Raw genomic sequence first — 16620 nt, forward strand, 5'->3', positions numbered from 1 at the left:
GGCTGCTGACCTCGCGTGGGGGCCGCGGAAGGGACCTCGCGTGACCAGTCGTGGCCGGCGGCCCCCGGGTGGGCTCAGCGCGCACGGGGTTCGCGCCAGAGGCCCGCGCGTGGCGGCCGCGGCCGCACGAGGCCTGGGCCGCGGTGAGGGAGCGGGTGCTGGCGGCCGACCCGGAACGCCGATCTCGTGGCAGCCTCTCCCTCCCGGGCCCGCTTTGGACCTCTCCCAGCGTGAAGTCTTAGAATTTTTGCCCAAAGCCCGTATCCTTCCTTCATTAAGGCTCGGCCTGTGCCTCAGTGGCCCGGAAGTTGCAGCTCCCCCGATCCTTGGCGACTAGTGAGGAATGTGCTGCAAATGGGGAGCCCGGAGGCTGGGCTGGAGCCGCTCTGCCGGGGGTGGCCCACCTTGTGGGCAAGAGTGGGGGGGTCCTTTAGAGAGGCTGCAGGCCTGCCTGGAGGAGCCGGCTCTGCAGACCACAGCGGTCCTACGGGGAAACCTCCTGTTGGTTATCACTAGCGTTCAAAATTCATCCCATGTCCGTATTATCAAGTGGAAGGCAAAATAAGGTGGTCGTCAGATCTCATTACTAAATAGACTACTACTCTTTAGCTTTTCTAGGGGCTCTGTTGCTCGCGACCACAATGAAAAATGCAGACCATGATGATCAGGCAAATGGCACTCTTCCCAAGCTCAGGAGCTCAAAAGAATGGTTGGAACCTGAGCCACTTGATTTGGTGAAGGTATAATCGATTAGTTGTTGGGCATTTTGCGTTTCTTGCTTGGCTAGTTGCAATGAAAAGTGGCTTGTGATCAGTATGTGTGTGTGTGTATGTATATATATATATACATATATACATATATATATTTCATTCTCTGATATCCTTTTGCTTTACTATTTGCTGTTTACATTTTTCTGGCTTCTTAAGATGGAATCATAAATCATTAATTATGTGGTTCTGTTCAGAAGTAACAAAACTAAGGTTCCCTTGAAGCTCTTACTACTCAAATTTTGATAAGCTGTAATTTCTTTTTTTGTGTGTCAGTCGTAGGGCTTGATCTTTTGGGCGCTGTCCCTCAGCTCTTCAGTTCAGGGCGAAAGCTCTACCACTTGAGCCACAGCGCCACTTTGGATTTTCTGGTGGTTAATTGGAGATAAGAGTCTCACGGGACTTTCCTGCCCGGGCTGACTTTGAACTGCGATCCTCAGATCTCAGCCTCCTGAGTAGCTAGAATTACAGGCATGAGCCACGGTGCCCGGCTTAAAAACACTTTTAAGAGCAAGTTTCTTTTTATTTTAGTGAGACAGTTCTTTCATTTTGATTATGATTTTACATTTCATGTATACCTGTAAGTTTATGCCTAAAAATATTAATTTCTTGGGTTTATTTTATCTAGTCTTTATATTTAAACCTTTGTTTAAGCAGTTTTCAAAAATAAAACAGATTGGTAAATTCATTATGGAAGAATAAGAACCATGCAACTGCAGCAACTTCTTTTAAAAACCTGTTATTACACTAGTGACATTTTTTTCTAGATGTAATGTTTGTCTTATGTGGCACTAACCTTTTAGTGAGACTGTTGTCCTATTAACAGATAACCTGAAATGGGCTGGTGCCTTTAATCCTAGCTACTCAGGAGCTGAGATTTGAGGATTGTGACTGGAGGCCAGTCCAGGTGAAACAAGTCTGTGAGCCTTTTTTTGTGATTGTCTTGGGGCTTGAACTCAGGGCCTAGGCTGTCCCTTAGCTTTTTTGCTGGAATGGAGCAAAGCTGGTGATGGCTTTGAAGCCAGTGCTTCAGGTCTCAGCCTTCTTAGTAAGTGGGATTACAGGTGTGAGCCATTGGCCCCTGGCTTAGCCTCATTTTCAATTAATCAGCAAAAAGCTGGAAATAGAGCTTTGAGCAAAAAACCTAAGGGACAACACCGAGTTCAAGCCCTAGTACTGGCAAAATAATAATAATAATAATATTGGAATATCAGTTTGATCTCTTTTGGCCAGTCCTGGGGCTTGAACTCAGGGCCTGGGCACTGTCCCTGAGCTTCCTTTGCTCAAGGCTAGCACACTATCTCATGAGCCACAGTGCCACTTCTGGCCTTTTCTGTTTCTGTGATACTCAAGAATCAAACCCCGGGTTTCGTGCATGGAAGCACTCTACCAGTAAGCCACATTCCCACCCTGAAAATACTCTTTAAAAAAGTCCTTGGTGGTATATTTTTAAGTAGAACAGTTGAATGTGTAGAGAACTTTACAGGGTTATGTCTGTCACATAAAATATAATAAGTCCAGATAGTACTAATAATTGGATGCTTTCAGGATTTTTGTTTTCAAAGTTTAATTATGTTCTTTTAGATCTTAGCTAAAGAAGATACTAATATAGCTATTCAATCTATTATATAGAGAACATTATATAATTAAAGAACTGGCTACAGAGTGCATCTCCATTAATTTTTTTTTATTTTCAGTGTAGTACCCCCTATAAAAATTGTAGAAACTAATAAAAAAGTTCGCTAGCACATGTTATTTTCTGTTGTCCTTTTTCTTCCCTAAAAACTAGTTATTTTTTAAGAATCAGCCCAAATGTCTCCCACTTTATAGATTAATTTTTAATTATTTAAGCATCATTTTTTCCATTATGGGAAAAAGCTGTACAATATGAAATTAGCCATTTTAAGAGTAATATTCAGTGCTACTAATTACATTTTTCAATATTGTGCAGCCAGCCCCACTATTTCCAAAATGTGTCACTCCAAACTGAAAATTTGGATTCATTAAGCAATAATTCCTTTTCTCTCTCTACTGGAACCCCCTAGTAACTTGTGATGTATTTTCTATGAATTTTGATTGTTTTAGATAGTTCATATTCTGTATATGCAGAACTTTACACTATTTATCCTTTTGCTTGGCTTATTTCACTTTCTCATAGTATTTTCAAAATTTGTCCGTGTTCCAGCATATATAAGAACTAACTTCCTTCCTTCCTTCCTTCCTTTCTTCCTCCCTCTCTCCCTCCCTTCCTCCTACCCCTTCCTCCCCTCCCTCTTTCCTCCTGCCTCCTCCCTCCTTCCTTTCCTTCCTTCTATCCCTCTTCTCCCTCTCCTCTTTCCCTCTCCTTCTCTCTTCTCTTTCTATGCTGGTATGAGGCTTGAACTCAGGACCAAGTTGCTGTCCTTTAGGTTTTATTACTCAAAGCTGGTGCTCTATCACTAAGCCACAGATCCACTTTTGACATTTTGCTGGTTTATTGGCGATAAAAGCCTCCTGGACTATTCTTCCCAGTCTGCCTTTGCACTTTGGTCTTCAGATCTCAGCCTTGTGAGTAACTAAGATTACAAGTGTGAGCCAGTGTTGCCCAGCTACTTTATTCTTTTATTATGACTGAATAACATTGCATTGTATATATATAAATATATATGTATATATATATACTGCATTTTGTTCATTTATTTATGGACACTTATGGGTTGTTACTATCTTGTGGCTGTTGTAAATGTGCCAATAAACACACGTGTGTACAAATAGCAATTTCAGTCCCTATTTTTAATTTTTTTAGGTATATATCTCAAATTTTTAATTTAAATTACATAGTAATTCCCTTTAACTTTTTGAGAACTACCCATCTCAGAATTTCTTAACTAGAAAATGGCTTTTTCTCGCCTATGTCTTAAGTTACAATATATACAATATTGCTATATTGTCCCTCTTCCCATTATATTGCAAATTTATTTTTAAGCCTGTCTCCCCAGGAAGAGTAGTCATGTTACCCATAAACTACTTGTTTCTAATATATTCTGTGTCATATAGTGGAGGCTAAGTAAATGATCTAGTTAATGAATTGTTTTGTGGGTTTTTTTATGAGTTATAATGTAAACTTATGAAGTTTAAGAAAAATTTTAGAACAATATATTTTATTTGTCTTTTTCAACCACTGTTTTCTAGGACTTAGACCAGTGTTTACATCTTCATGACTTCTTAAATAAGAGAAAAAAAGAGATGTTATATAAAAAATGGGTTGAGCAAGTGGCAGATCCTCTACAGAAGAAAATTATAGAAAAAGTTTGTTCACATAAGAATATTGAAAAAAGAAGACAACAGGAAATAGGTAGTTTTTTAAAACATGTAAATAAAAAGGTAGGAAAAGATCTTTGATACTTTTACCAGTTGGTTTAAAAATTATAGGTGTTTTCTCCATGCTGTTTAATTATACACACCATCTCCCCTTTCCTCCTTCATGTATGTACAATTTATACTCTTTAGAGACAAGATATTCTCTCTCTCCCTCTGTCTGTCTCTGTCTGTCTCTCTCTCTCTAGGCAATACTAGTGTTTGAACTTAGGGCTTCATGTCTGTTATGCAGCTGTTCTACTTCAGTGGAATTGTGTGATTTTTGAATCATAATAATGCCCAGATTAATTGTACATTTCTTTCTTACATGTGACCTTATTTCTTTCTTATAGGGATGTCCATTTATAGAACATTATGATCCAAAAGAGTATGATCCTTTTTATATGAATAAAGAGGATCCGGATTATTTTAAGGTAGAGTAGATTTCATATTTTAGCTTTGATAGTATATGTCTGGTTGTTTTGAACATCCTTAGTATATGAATTACCCCTTAATGGTTAGTATAAATGCAATAATGTTTTAAGACTACTTCCCAATAGTTATGTCTTAGGAAGGAGCAAAACTCCCAAAGTAAATTAAATCTTTGTAAAATTTGAAAATATTGTTCAATGATTGAGTAATAGGAAATGTTAAAATTTTCATAGACTTTTAAATTTGTTACAAAATTAATATATTTTATTATACATAAATGATCAAAAATTGATTTTCAAATACAGAAAATTAAAAAGCCACATATAATCCTGTACCCCAGAACTAACTCAGAAACATTTTCTATATTCTATATACTGTATATCCTCCTAGGCACACACACACACATATATACATACGTATATATATATATATATATGTATATATATACATATATATGTGCGCATGTATATGTTTACACACATTTTTATTTTACAAAGATGAGATTATATCATTAATTTTATAATGTGCTTCCCCTATATTTTAACAGGTTACTTCTCTATTAATAAATGTAAATATTAAATTTAAAACTTTACATGATTTTCTATTACTGATAGCAAAGTGCTTAAGCAAATATTAGGACTTTTCTTTGCACATGATAAGATAAGCATGTTTTGTTTTGCTTTCATTTATTTCATCTCCATTTTAGCTGTATAAGGTAACAAGGTGAAGCAAGAGAAGCCTGGTTGTTAGTCGCCAGCTCTAACTAGCACATAACATTGATGGCTCTCTAATCATATACTATACCTCACCACTTCATCATTTTTCAACACATTCTTTAGTTTGGATACGAAGGTTTTTGAATATCAAAATCAAATGGTGTTGGGGAGGGGATGACATTGGAGTTTGAACTCAGGGCCTTGTGCTTGCTGGACAAGTGTTTGAGCCACATACACAGCACCAAGACTATTTTTGAGTATTGCTCTTACAAGTGACTACGATGAACATCTGTGTAGCTAGATACTTAATTTTTTCCCCTTGAGATTGCTAGAAATAGAGTTGCTGAATTAGAGGTTATTCATTATTTTGATTCATATTGTCAAATTGTCCTCCAGATAGGTTTCATAAACTCCCATTCACACCAGAGTACATTTTCTATACTTTTGCAACTAGTGGATAATATTAAACAAAATAAAACTCCTCATCAAACTACCTTGAGTCATAGACATTTTTTGTTGTTGTTGGTCATGGGGCTTGAACTCAGGGCCTGGGCGCTGTCCCTAAACTCTTTTGGTCAAGGCTAGTGCTCTACCACTTTGAGCTACAACTCCACTTCCTGTTTTATAGTGTTTAATTGGAGATAATCTCACTGCAATCCTCAGATCTCAGCCTCCTCAGTAGCCTGGATTACAGGTGTGAGCCACCATAGACATTTTAAGATCCCTGCATTTGCACAGAAGTTAGGGGTCCTATGCAGATTTTTTTTCAAATTGAGTTATGTTGAGGTGTGTGTGTGTTTAGTTTTTATAAGTGAGAATTAAAATGAGAATTTAGAGTCTTAAGCATACTGAGTAGTAACATAACTAGTAAGAGGTGAAATTGAGATATGAAACCAGATCTTTTTGATAATATCTTAGTCCATTCCTGCTGCTATAACAAAATGCCTTAGACTGGGAAACTTATAAGAAACATAAAAATGTATTGGTACCAGGCACTGATGGCTCATGCCTATAGTTTCCTCTTTTATTTTTTTTCCTAGCACTATACCACTTGAGCCACAGCGCCACTTCCGGCTTTTTTCTTTTTGGTGCAGAGGAATCGAACCCAGGGCCTCAGGCATGCAAGGAAAGTGTTCTACCACTGAGCAACCTTCCCAGCAGGCTCATGCCTATAATCCTAGTTATTCAGGAAGCTATTCAGGATTCAGTTCAAAGCCAGCCTAGGCAGCAAAGTCTGTGAGAATTTTCTCACTCATTAAACACACACACACACACCCAGAAGTGGAGCTGTGGCTCAAGTGGTAGAGTGCTAGCCTGAGCCCAAAAGCTCAGGGAGAGCACTTAGGCCCTGAGTTCAAGCTCTGGGACTGGCACACACACACACACACTCACACAAACACAATTTTGCTTGCTGCTCTGGAGACTGGGAAGTATAAGATCAAGTTGTCAGTAGATTTGCTCTCTGATGAGAGTCCATTCAAGTACATAGTACCTCTTGTATATCCTTACATGATAGAAAGGATGAGCAAGAGAAATTTTGAAGAATGATCCCACACTGAAACAAGAGCTAACTTTTTTGGTTAGAGGGCTTTGTTAAGAGGAGTATTAGAGTACCCTCATCTCTTTTTTTTTTTTTTTTTTGGGTCCGGTTGTGGGGCCTGAACTCTGGGCCTGGGCTCTGTCCCTCAGCTTTTCAGCTCAAGGCTAGCGCTCTACCACTTGAGCCACAGCGCCACTTCCGGCTTTTTTCTTTTTGCTTATGTGGTGCTGAGGAATCGAACCCAAGGCCTCTTGCAGGCAAGGCAAGCACTCTACCACTGAGCCACCTTTCCAGCCCCCTCATCTCTTTTTAATGTGTTAAATATATATATATATATATATATATATATATATATATATATATATATATATATACACATACATACATACTTACATACATACATTTATAAAATAGGTACATGGTTTGTAGGATAATTCATTCTTAGTTCTTCAAGAGCACATTAGAGCTGCTTAGGATAAATTCAACATGTTTAATTCTCAAATCTGCAACCCAGTCCTGATGTAAGTACTTCTCTTACAGGTTATCATGCAACCATTCAGTGACCCTTTGAAAAAAACACAACACAATAAGGATAATGAAAAAAGGATTCTTTTTCAGTGTGAAACTGGTATTTAGTTCCTAATTATTATATGATTTCATAGCCCAAGAGGAATGGCAGTTTCATTTTAGTGTGCTAATTTAGAGTACTAATTTTTCTACAGGCAAAATATATACAGTGAACAAATTTAAAGAGATTCAGAAGACTCAACTGTTTTCCAGATTCCCAAGTATTTTAAATTCAAGGCAGTTTATGACTCCAAATAAATGGATTAAAGTGCCTACCACGTACATAGAAAGTGAATTTTGTAAAAGGAGCAGGTAATGATTAACAAAATTGAAATTATAAACCTTTTGGACTTTGAATACTTTGAAAATTATTTCTTGAAGCAGTAATACAAAGTTTTTTGCAGTTGTGGTTTTTAAAAGAATTTCTCAATGAGAATTCTAGCATAACTGTTACCTTTGGTTCTGATTCTGTGAATTTTCTTTTTTCTTAGCTACTGTTAAGATGTTTATCTTTTCATTAGCTAGAGTCTGGTGTGCCTATATTCATTTTCTTTCTATCAGGGTTCCTTGAGAGAGAGAGAGAGAGAGAGTGGGGGGGGGCTTGAACTACGGACTTTGTCTTAGTCTTGTTCAGCTTTCTTGCTCCTGATGATGTTCTATTACTTAAGTCACACCTTCAGCATAGTGTTTTGCTGGTTAAGTTGAGTCTTTCAGGCTTTTTTGCCCTGGCTGGCTTTGAGCCATGATCTTCCAGGTCTCAGCTTCCTGAGTAGCTAGGATTACAGGCATAAGCCCTGTAATCCTGGCATCCCTGAGATTTTTTTTTTGTCAGTCATGGGGCTTGAACTCTGGTTCTGGACACTATCCCTCAGCTCTTCAGTTCAAGGCTAGCACTCTACCACTTGAGCCACAGTGCCACTTTTGGTTTTCTGATGGTTTATTGGAGATAAGAGTCTCATGGACTTTTCTGCCCAGGCTGGCTTTGAACCATGATCCTCAGATCTAGCCTCCTGAGTAGCTAGGATTACAGTTGTGAGCCACAGATGCCTGGCTTCCCTGAGACTTTTGTATCTGTGGTTTTATGTCTTTTCTTGTTTTGAAAATATTTTCTAAAATTTATAGTATAAATAATTTTCATTACTTTGGGAAATTCTATAACATTTCCACTTCAAATATTTTTTATGTTCTTTCTGGAGAAAAAGAATTATTTCCTTTTGTGCTACCAACTTATATGTATGACCACTAATTATGTCCATAGTGCTATGGCTATTCGATACTGAATTCTGTTTTTTTAATTTTTAAAATTGTTATTATAAAGGTGATGTACAGAGGGGTTACAGTTACAGTAAGTCAGGTAAAGAATACATTTCTGGTAGCCAGGCGTAGGTGGCTCATGCCTGTAATCCTAGCTACTCAGGAGGCTGATATCTGAGGATTGCGGTTCAAAGCCAGCCCGGGCAAAAAAGTCTGTGAGACTCCTGTCGCCAATTAACCACCAGAAAACCAAAAGTGGCTCAAGTGGTAGAGAGCTAGCCTTGAGCTGAAGAGCTGAGGGACAGTGCCCAAGCCCAGAGTTCAAGCCCCATGTTCAACAACAACAACAACAATAAAATATATATACATGTATATGTGTGTGTGTGTATATATATATATATATATATAAGTTTCTGCTAGGTGCTGGTGGCTCACACCTGATCCTAGCTACTCACTCAGGAGGCTGAGATCTGAGGATTGCAGTTCAAAGCCAGACCCTTTAGGAAAGTCTGTGAGACTAATTTCCAATTAACCATCAGAAAACTGGAAGCGGCGCTGCGGCTTAAAGTAGTAGAGCAGTAGCCTTGCCCATGACTGACCCCAAAAAAAAGGTACATTTCTTGGGCTGGGAAGGTGGCTCAGTGGTAGAGTGCTTGCCTTGCATGCCTGAGGCCCTGGGTTCGATTCCTCAGCACCACATAAACAGAAAAAGCCGGAAGTGGCGCTGTGGCTCAAGTGGTAGAGCGCTAGCCTTGAGCTGAAGAGCTGAGGGACAGCGCCTAGGCCCAGATTTCAGGTCCACGACCGGCAAAAAAAAAAAAAAAAGAAAAGAAAAAGAAAAAAGGTACATTTCTTTATTCTCTTGCACTCTCCCAGTGGTTCCCCCCCCCCCCCCCCCCACTCCACTCTTGTTTTTCTACTTGCATTTCAATTGGATGATTTTCCTGACTTACCTTGAAGTTAACTAGATTTTTCCTCAACTATGTTCTGTTTATCCAAGAACCCACTAAAGGAGTTAACTGATATGAATTCTCTTTTTAGCATTTCCGTTTTCTTTTTTTTCATGAAGTTTTTGCTTTTTCTAAAATCCTTTCTTTTCCACTAGATGTTTTTAACCACATGTACCATAGTAATTTGAAATTTCTCATTTGATAGTTACAGTGTTTGGATCATTTCTTTCTTTCTTTTTTTTTTTTTGGTTGGTCATAGGGCTTGAACTCTGGGCTTGGGCGCTGTCCCTCAGCTCTTCAGCTCAAGACGAGTGCTCTACTGCTTGAGCCACAGCGCCACTTCCAGTTTTCTAGTGGTTTATTAGAGGTAAGAGTCTCATGGACTTTCCTGCCCTGGCTGGCTTTGAACATGATCCTCAGATCTCAGCCTCCTGAGTAGCTAGGATTACAGGTGTGAGCCACCGGTGCCCCACTGTTTGGATCATTTCTGAATCTGGTTCCATTGATTGTTTTCTCTCTTGACCATGGGTCATTTTAAGTGGGGTGTTTTTTGGTTTTAGTTTTTGTTTTTGCATGTCTTATAAGTTTTGATTGAATGCTGGACATTTGAGGTAGAAGAATTGTGTAGACTATTTTTTCTCTAGAAATGGACATGCCTTTTCTTTTTTTGTTTTTTGTTTTGTTTTTTGTTTTTTTTTTTTTGGGCGGTCGTGGGGCTTGAACTCTGGGCCTGGGCACTGTCCCTCAGCTCTTCAGCTCAAGGAGAGCAATGCCTTTTTTTTGTTACTTATTTTTAGTGTGGGCTTATCTATCAGAAGTTGATCTGAGTTTGTGTGTTTTTATTACTGTTTGTTACCTTTGGTGTACTACAGACCTTAAATACCTCCACTGTTGCCTTGTGATTGAGGGGGTTGTGTTGGTCATCTTATGCAGCTAAATCTTCTTTTTTTATGTTCCTAACTATAGGAAACATCATTATCTTCTTTATGTTTTTCTTTGCCCTCTGTCTTACTCAGCACTGGATGCTGTCTGTTCTACTTCTAAGTATTCTCATCTGTCCTTTTCTTAATAATTCTACAGACTAAATTCTTATTCTAATCACTAATCTAGAATAATAACAATATTCATTTAGTTACTATTTGTTAGACACTGTGATAAGCTTTTTAGCATGTACAACTTTGTTTTATCTCTATAGAAACTTTAGTTTGATTAGTCCTATCACACAGATAACTTAGGTATCTTTACTGTGTTAAATATTAAAACTTTTTCCTTTTTTTTTTGTGCCAGTAGTAGGCCTTGAACTCAGGGTCTCACACTCTTGTTTGACTGTCTTGCTCAGGGCTGATATCCTATCACTTAAGTCACACCTCCAGTGCAGCATTTTGCTGATTATCTATATAACAATAAGTTTTGCGTAAATTCAAATTAGTTGTATTTTCATATATCCTCATATAAGTTTTCTGTTTAAAGGTTAAAAGTGAAAAAGAATTTTAATGAGAGTTTTGATTGGAAACCCTTGGCAAGAACTTCTCATCTTCTGGAACATCAGGAAGAAGAAAAGGAAATTATTTTCAAGTAAGCTTGTTATTCCGAAATGGCTCACCTTTCATTTAAAATGCTTGGCTCTGTTGCTGCCGTTGCTGTCTATTCAAATTGTTGGGGTCAGTGCCAAGACCTCTCCATTGTGGCTCGACAGACAGGCAGTTCCTACTACTGTGCCTGAGTGAAGTAGTAACTTTCTTCAGGCTTTTCTGATTTTAAGACACAAATTTCTGAGAAATAATAAGTGAGTGAAGGTGACAATTGTACTAAAGTTAAACAATTGGATTTTTTTTGGGGGGTGGGGTGGGGATGGTTACTGGGGGTTGAATTCAGCCTGAACACAGTTTGAGTGCTGCCTCTTAGCTTTTTGTTTTGCAAGGCTGGCACTCTACCACTTGACCTACAGCTCCACTTCAAGCTTTTTGCTGGTTAATTGGAGCAGTTTGGGTAAGATTTTGGAATAATTAATGTCTCAATCCTAATGTCTAATTAATCCTAGTACAAAATAAATTTTATTTTTAAGTACCTCTGTAGCAGAGTGTGACCTAGATAGGAGGGATATAGGATATGGCTTTGTTCAAGTCCCTAGAGGTATGAGAAGCTTAGATTTATAAGCTTCCTCTGGGAAAAGGAGGAAGTTTGAATTCTTTGCCATAAATGAGGGAATTGCCCTGGTGGTGGCAGCAACAGGAGAAAATACAAGTTTGTCTTGTGTTTGATATCCTAACTCTTTAGACTGTCCCAGGGATGATAAACTGGACAACTTTTGAGGGTCTCATTCACTCAGCTCTTTGATTAACACCAGAGTGAGTAGTTCTATTTTTTCCCCATGAAATATATAAATCCTTATAGAACTTATCAACTTCAATTTTTTTTTTTTGTCGGTCATGGGGCTTGAACTCTGGGGCTAGGCGCTGTCCCTGAGCTCTTCAGCTCAAAGCTAGTGTTCTACCACTTGAGCCACAGCACCACTTCCAGTTTTCTGGTGATTTATTGGAGATAAGAGTTTCACAGACTTTCCTGTCCAGGCTGGTTTTGAACCATGATCCTCAGATCTCGCCTTCTGAGTAGCTAGGATGACAGGCGTGAGCTACCGGTGCCTGGCTTCAACTTCAAATTTAAGTGAAAAATTTTAAGTGCTACAGTTGAAAAGTTCTGAGAACGCCTTCTTTTCTGGTTCTTCCCTATAGAAACAAAGTGCCGTCTCCTCTGGAAAAAGAACCTCTCTGTTATCATGAAGGAAAGAATGCAAATTCCAAAGAGGCTAACTGTGAAAGGCACTTTTCTTCCTTGAGTCCCAGCCAGGAGGTAGCAAAGGATGAAGATCAGGAGGTGGTGAGAGCTGGGTAGTCCCATTTTGCAATATGCAAGGCAGCTAGATATTGCTGGCACTAAAATCTCAGCACCTGGGAACTTTATGACCTATCTGGCTTCCAAAAAGAAAGGAGGCATGCACCACTTCCTCAGAAGGGATAAAGTAGAAGAAACCGAGAGTCAGGTGTTCTTTATTTAGAGGGAATAGAGAGTTGCCCTTGGCAACTTGGTGGTGCTACACAGTCAATTCTTTTTTTATTTGGTTTTAATTCTTTTATATTTTCTCAAGCTTGTTGAGTATCCTAGGATGTGATCTGTTTTGGAGAAGGTTCCATGGGCTGCTGAGAAGAATGTATATTGTGTGCTTGTTGGGTGAAATACTCTATAGATGTCTATTAATTTGGGTTATGAGGTCATTTCATTTAGAAGTGTTTTTGTTGATTTTTTTTTTTTTTTGGTCTGGTTGTCGGGTCTGAACTCTGGGCCTGGGCGCTGCCCCTCAGCTCTTCAGCTCGAGACTAGCGCTCTACCACTTGAGCCATAGCACCACTTCCAGCTTTTTTTTTTTCTGCTTACGTGGTGCTGAGGAATCGAACCCAGGGCCTCAAGCATGCAAGGAAAGGGCTCTACCACTGAGCCACCTTCCCAGCCCCTTTGTTGATCTTTTGTTGACCTTGACCTGTCCTTTGGTGAAAGTGAGATGTTAAAGTCTCTTATTATTGTGTTGAGGTCTATCAGTTTTCATAAGTCTGAGTAAGAGTGTTAGTTTAATGTATTCGGTTGCTCCATTATTTGGTGCGTAAATATTGACCACTGCAATTTCTCCCTCATGGATCAATCCCCTTATTAATATGTGGAAACCTTTTTTTAATCTCTTGTTACTGATTTTATTTTATTATTTTTTTTGGGGGGGGTCCAGTTGTGGGGCCTGAACTCTGGGCCTGGGTGCTGTCCCTCAGCTCTTCAGCTCAAGGCTAGCACTCTACCACTTGAGCCACAGCGCCACTTCCGGCTTTTTTCTTTTTGCTTATGTGGTGCTGAAGAATCAAACCCAGGGCCTCATGCATGCAAGGCAAGCGCTCTACCACTGAGCCACCTTCCCAGCCCATTGTTACTGATTTTAATTTGAAGTCTGTGATTAGATAGCAGTATGGCTACTCCTGCCTTAAAAGATGCGTTTGCTTGAAAGATCTTTTTCCATCCTTTCACTTGGAATTTGTGTTTATCTTTGGTAGTAAGCTGTGTTTTTTTTTTTTTGTTTTTTTTTTTGTTAGTCATAGGGCTTGAACTCTGGGCCTAAACACCGTTCCTTAGCCCTTCAGCTCAAGGCTAGCACTCTACCGCTTGAGCCACTGTGACACTTCTGGTTTTCTGAGTGGTTTATTGGAGATAAGAGTCTCACGGGGCTGGGAAGATGGCTTAGTGGTAGAGTGTTTGTCTCGCAAGCATGAGGCTCTGGGTTCAGCACCACATAAACAGAAAAGCAGGAAGTGGGCGATGTGGCCCAAGTGGTAGAGTGCTAGCCTTGAGCTGAAGAGCTGAAGGACAGCATCCAGGCCCAGAGTTCAAGCCCCACAACAGACAAAAAAAAAGAGTCTCACGGACTTTCCTGCCAAAGCTGGCTTTGAACTGTGATCCTTAGATCTCAGCCTTCTGAGTAGCTAAGATTACAGGCATGAGACACGGGCACCTGGCATAGGCTGAGTTTCTTAGAGGCAGCAAATGCTTGGATCTTGTTTTATGATCCAGGCTTCTTCTCTTTGATTGGGGAGTTTATTGATGTTTAACATTACTATGGAGAGATATGCCTTGTTCCTGCCATTTTGTTGATTTTTTGTGGTTTGCATCCTTCCTTTTCCTCTTTTACTAAACTAATCCTCTAGTGATTTTTATTTATTGCTTTGTTTGATAAATTAGGTATTTTGTTTTGTTTTGCTTTTTTTTTTTTGCCAGTCCTGGGGCTTGAACTCTGGGCCTGGGTGCTATCCTTGAGTCTCTTTGTGCTCAAGGCTAGCACTCTACCATTTGAGCCACAGCACCACATCTGGCTTTTTCTAATTAGTTTATTGAACTTTATGACGGGGCTGGCTTCAAACCATGATCCTCATATCTCAGCCTCCTGAGTATCTCGGGTTATGGGTGTGAGCCACCAGTGCTCGGTTTGATGAATGATTTAAAAAAAAAATTGTTTTGACTCCCTCTTTGAAAATCCTTAACAGTGGTCTTCAAGCCTCCCTTTGGAACATAGCTTCTGTTACCTGAGTTAAGACATTAATTTAAGTAACATTCATTTACACTTTTTTGTTCAATTTCCCAGAGGAGCTGTGAAGTTGGAGTGGGGGGTAGATGCAGCCTAGAAGATCGGAGAAAATGGGGTACACAAGTGTATATGAATAATTCTCAGATGCTGTTTGAAATCATGAAATCACCTGGGAGTAGAGTCAAGGGAGGAGAGAACTGAGGACCATTTCTGAGGAACTCCAAGATTTAGAGGTTGGCATGAGAAGGCAGACTGAGCAAAGGTATATGAAAGGAATGAGTGGCTAGTCAGGCAGGAAGGAAAGCAGAAGAGTGTAGTATTACAGAAACCTAGGAAAGAAGGATTCAAAGAAGAGGATTCAATCAACCATCTCACATTGCTGCTGAGAGGGCAAGTAAAATAGGGACTGGGAATTATTCTCTATATTTAGGAAAGTCTGTGAGACTCTCTTCTCCAATAAACCACTAGAAAACCAGAAGTTGCTCTGTGGCTCAAGTGGTAGAGCGCTCGCCGCAAGCTGAAGAGCTGAGGGATAGCGCCCAAGCCCAGAGTTCAAGCCCCACGACTGACAAAAGAAAGAAAGAAGGAAAGAAAGGAAGAAAGAAAGAAAGAGAAAGAAAGGAAGGAAGGAAGGAAGAATTTGTGATTTTTATCAGAGAGGTTACTGTGGAGCCATTGGAAGAAAGCCTGAGTAGGGTGGATTCAAAAGAGGATGGGATTCAAAAGAGGATGGGTTGCAGGATGACAGTGTGGGGACAGGGGAAATAAACAACCTTTTTGTGGCATTTTGCTATAAAGGAGTGGAGAGATGGAATTGTGGCTGGAGACAGTAGGGACAGTGGAACATTTGTATCAGATGCTAGCTACAGCTAGGATGTTTCCTCATGGAATGCATGAGCAGAGAGAAATGTGATGGCCTGGAAGAGAGGGGGACAAGTGCAGAGCCCTTCAGTAGATGAAAAGGTGGGGTCCATGGCTCTAAGGGAAGGCAGAACAACCCGCCCCTCGTAGGAGGGAAGGCCGAGTATATGCATATAGGAAGCTAGTTGTGTGAATTTTCTGAAGGAAGATCATTCATTGTCTCAGCAAAGTGAGAAAGTCATTAGATGAAACTGAGGTGGAAGATAGAAACTTAAGAGATTGGAAAGGAGAAAGAATCAAAATTTCCTAAATCCTGTCAAGCTTGGCATAACAGTATTTGGGCATATATATGAAAACAGTGCCATAGGTAGTCCCTCAGATCGCCGAGTGCTTCTGAATCCAGAGGAGGAAAGGTTGGGGTAGGAGATTCAGGGATGACCCTGTGAGGAGGGTCACTGGGGTGTAGTAGGACCAGAATTCAGAAGGATCAGCTCGCTTAGCTGGGGAACTAAGTCTGTTTTTGCAAGTTGTTCATTTTTATCTCACACGCAACTTTTCTTCTTTGTTCCCTTGAAACAGCAGTAGCAACCAAGGAACATTAATCCTGATTCTTGACCTGTGAAGGGGGTTCAGTGACGGTTACTTCGTGACAAAGTTACCTGCCAGGACCCAGAGAAGGATTCAAGAATTGTTCTGTCCTTATCTGCAATAAACTTCATTTAATTTTTAAATTCAGTGCCTGTAGCAATTAAGAAATGACAATATCATGAATTGACAGTTGTTGTAAGTATATTTTTCCCCCAAATTAAAAAAAGTATTGCTAAAAACCTCAATAAAAAATAATAGCAATCTTTTTGGAATGTTTGACTCAATTCACTTTGTCCTGAAGTTTAAAATATGCTTCTTTTTTTAAGTCACACTTAAAAATCCACATTCATATATTCTCCTCAGGTTTTTGTCAAGATGATTCTTCTCTGTTTCCTTCTTGTCCTTCTCATTCTCTCATCCTTCCCAACTTTTCCCACCTTCTCTTAATCAAGGCTAGCCTCAAACTTTTTTTTTTGTTGTTGTGGGGCTTGAA

At 39.6% G+C, this 16620-nt stretch overlaps 1 protein-coding gene across 4 annotated transcripts; it reads left to right on the top strand.

Annotated features, from left to right (window-relative positions):
- Positions 1-121: 121 nt before the first annotated feature.
- On the top strand, positions 122-16270 carry Fam228b (family with sequence similarity 228 member B). 4 transcript variants are annotated; one of them, XM_042696821.1, is made up of 9 exons: positions 122-143; positions 610-740; positions 3939-4130; positions 4457-4537; positions 7332-7419; positions 7514-7670; positions 11033-11137; positions 12295-12450; positions 16119-16270. In XM_042696821.1, the coding sequence occupies exons 2-9, from the start codon at positions 642-644 to the stop codon at positions 16159-16161; spliced, it is 921 nt and encodes a 306-aa protein (XP_042552755.1). In that variant the 5' UTR covers positions 122-143; positions 610-641; the 3' UTR covers positions 16162-16270. The 4 variants fall into 4 exon arrangements, with proteins under 4 accessions (XP_042552755.1, XP_042552756.1, XP_042552757.1 ...); XM_042696822.1 differs by lacking the exon at positions 122-143 and having other exon boundaries at positions 154-740; positions 12295-12439; XM_042696823.1 differs by lacking the exon at positions 122-143 and having other exon boundaries at positions 154-740; positions 12295-12436.
- The last annotated feature ends 350 nt before the right edge of the window (positions 16271-16620 follow it).

Source organism: Dipodomys spectabilis, unplaced genomic scaffold (genome assembly GCF_019054845.1).
Source record: "Dipodomys spectabilis isolate Male_0828 unplaced genomic scaffold, ASM1905484v1 ptg000210l, whole genome shotgun sequence".
In the NCBI taxonomy this organism is placed as follows: Eukaryota; Metazoa; Chordata; class Mammalia; order Rodentia; family Heteromyidae; genus Dipodomys; species Dipodomys spectabilis.

What these genes read in the sequence shown, in the direction of transcription:
- Fam228b (XM_042696821.1), top strand. Translation starts at nt 642, where the DNA reads ATGAAAAATGCAGACCATGATGATCAGGCAAATGGCACTCTTCCCAAG. An exon ending in GAAAAGGAAATTATTTTCAA is followed by an intron (nt 11,138 to 12,294) that starts GTAAGCTTGTTA and finishes TCTTCCCTATAG; the next exon opens with AAACAAAGTGCCGTCTCCTC. An exon ending in CAGGAGGTGGTGAGAGCTGG is followed by an intron (nt 12,451 to 16,118) that starts GTAGTCCCATTT and finishes CCCTTGAAACAG; the next exon opens with CAGTAGCAACCAAGGAACAT.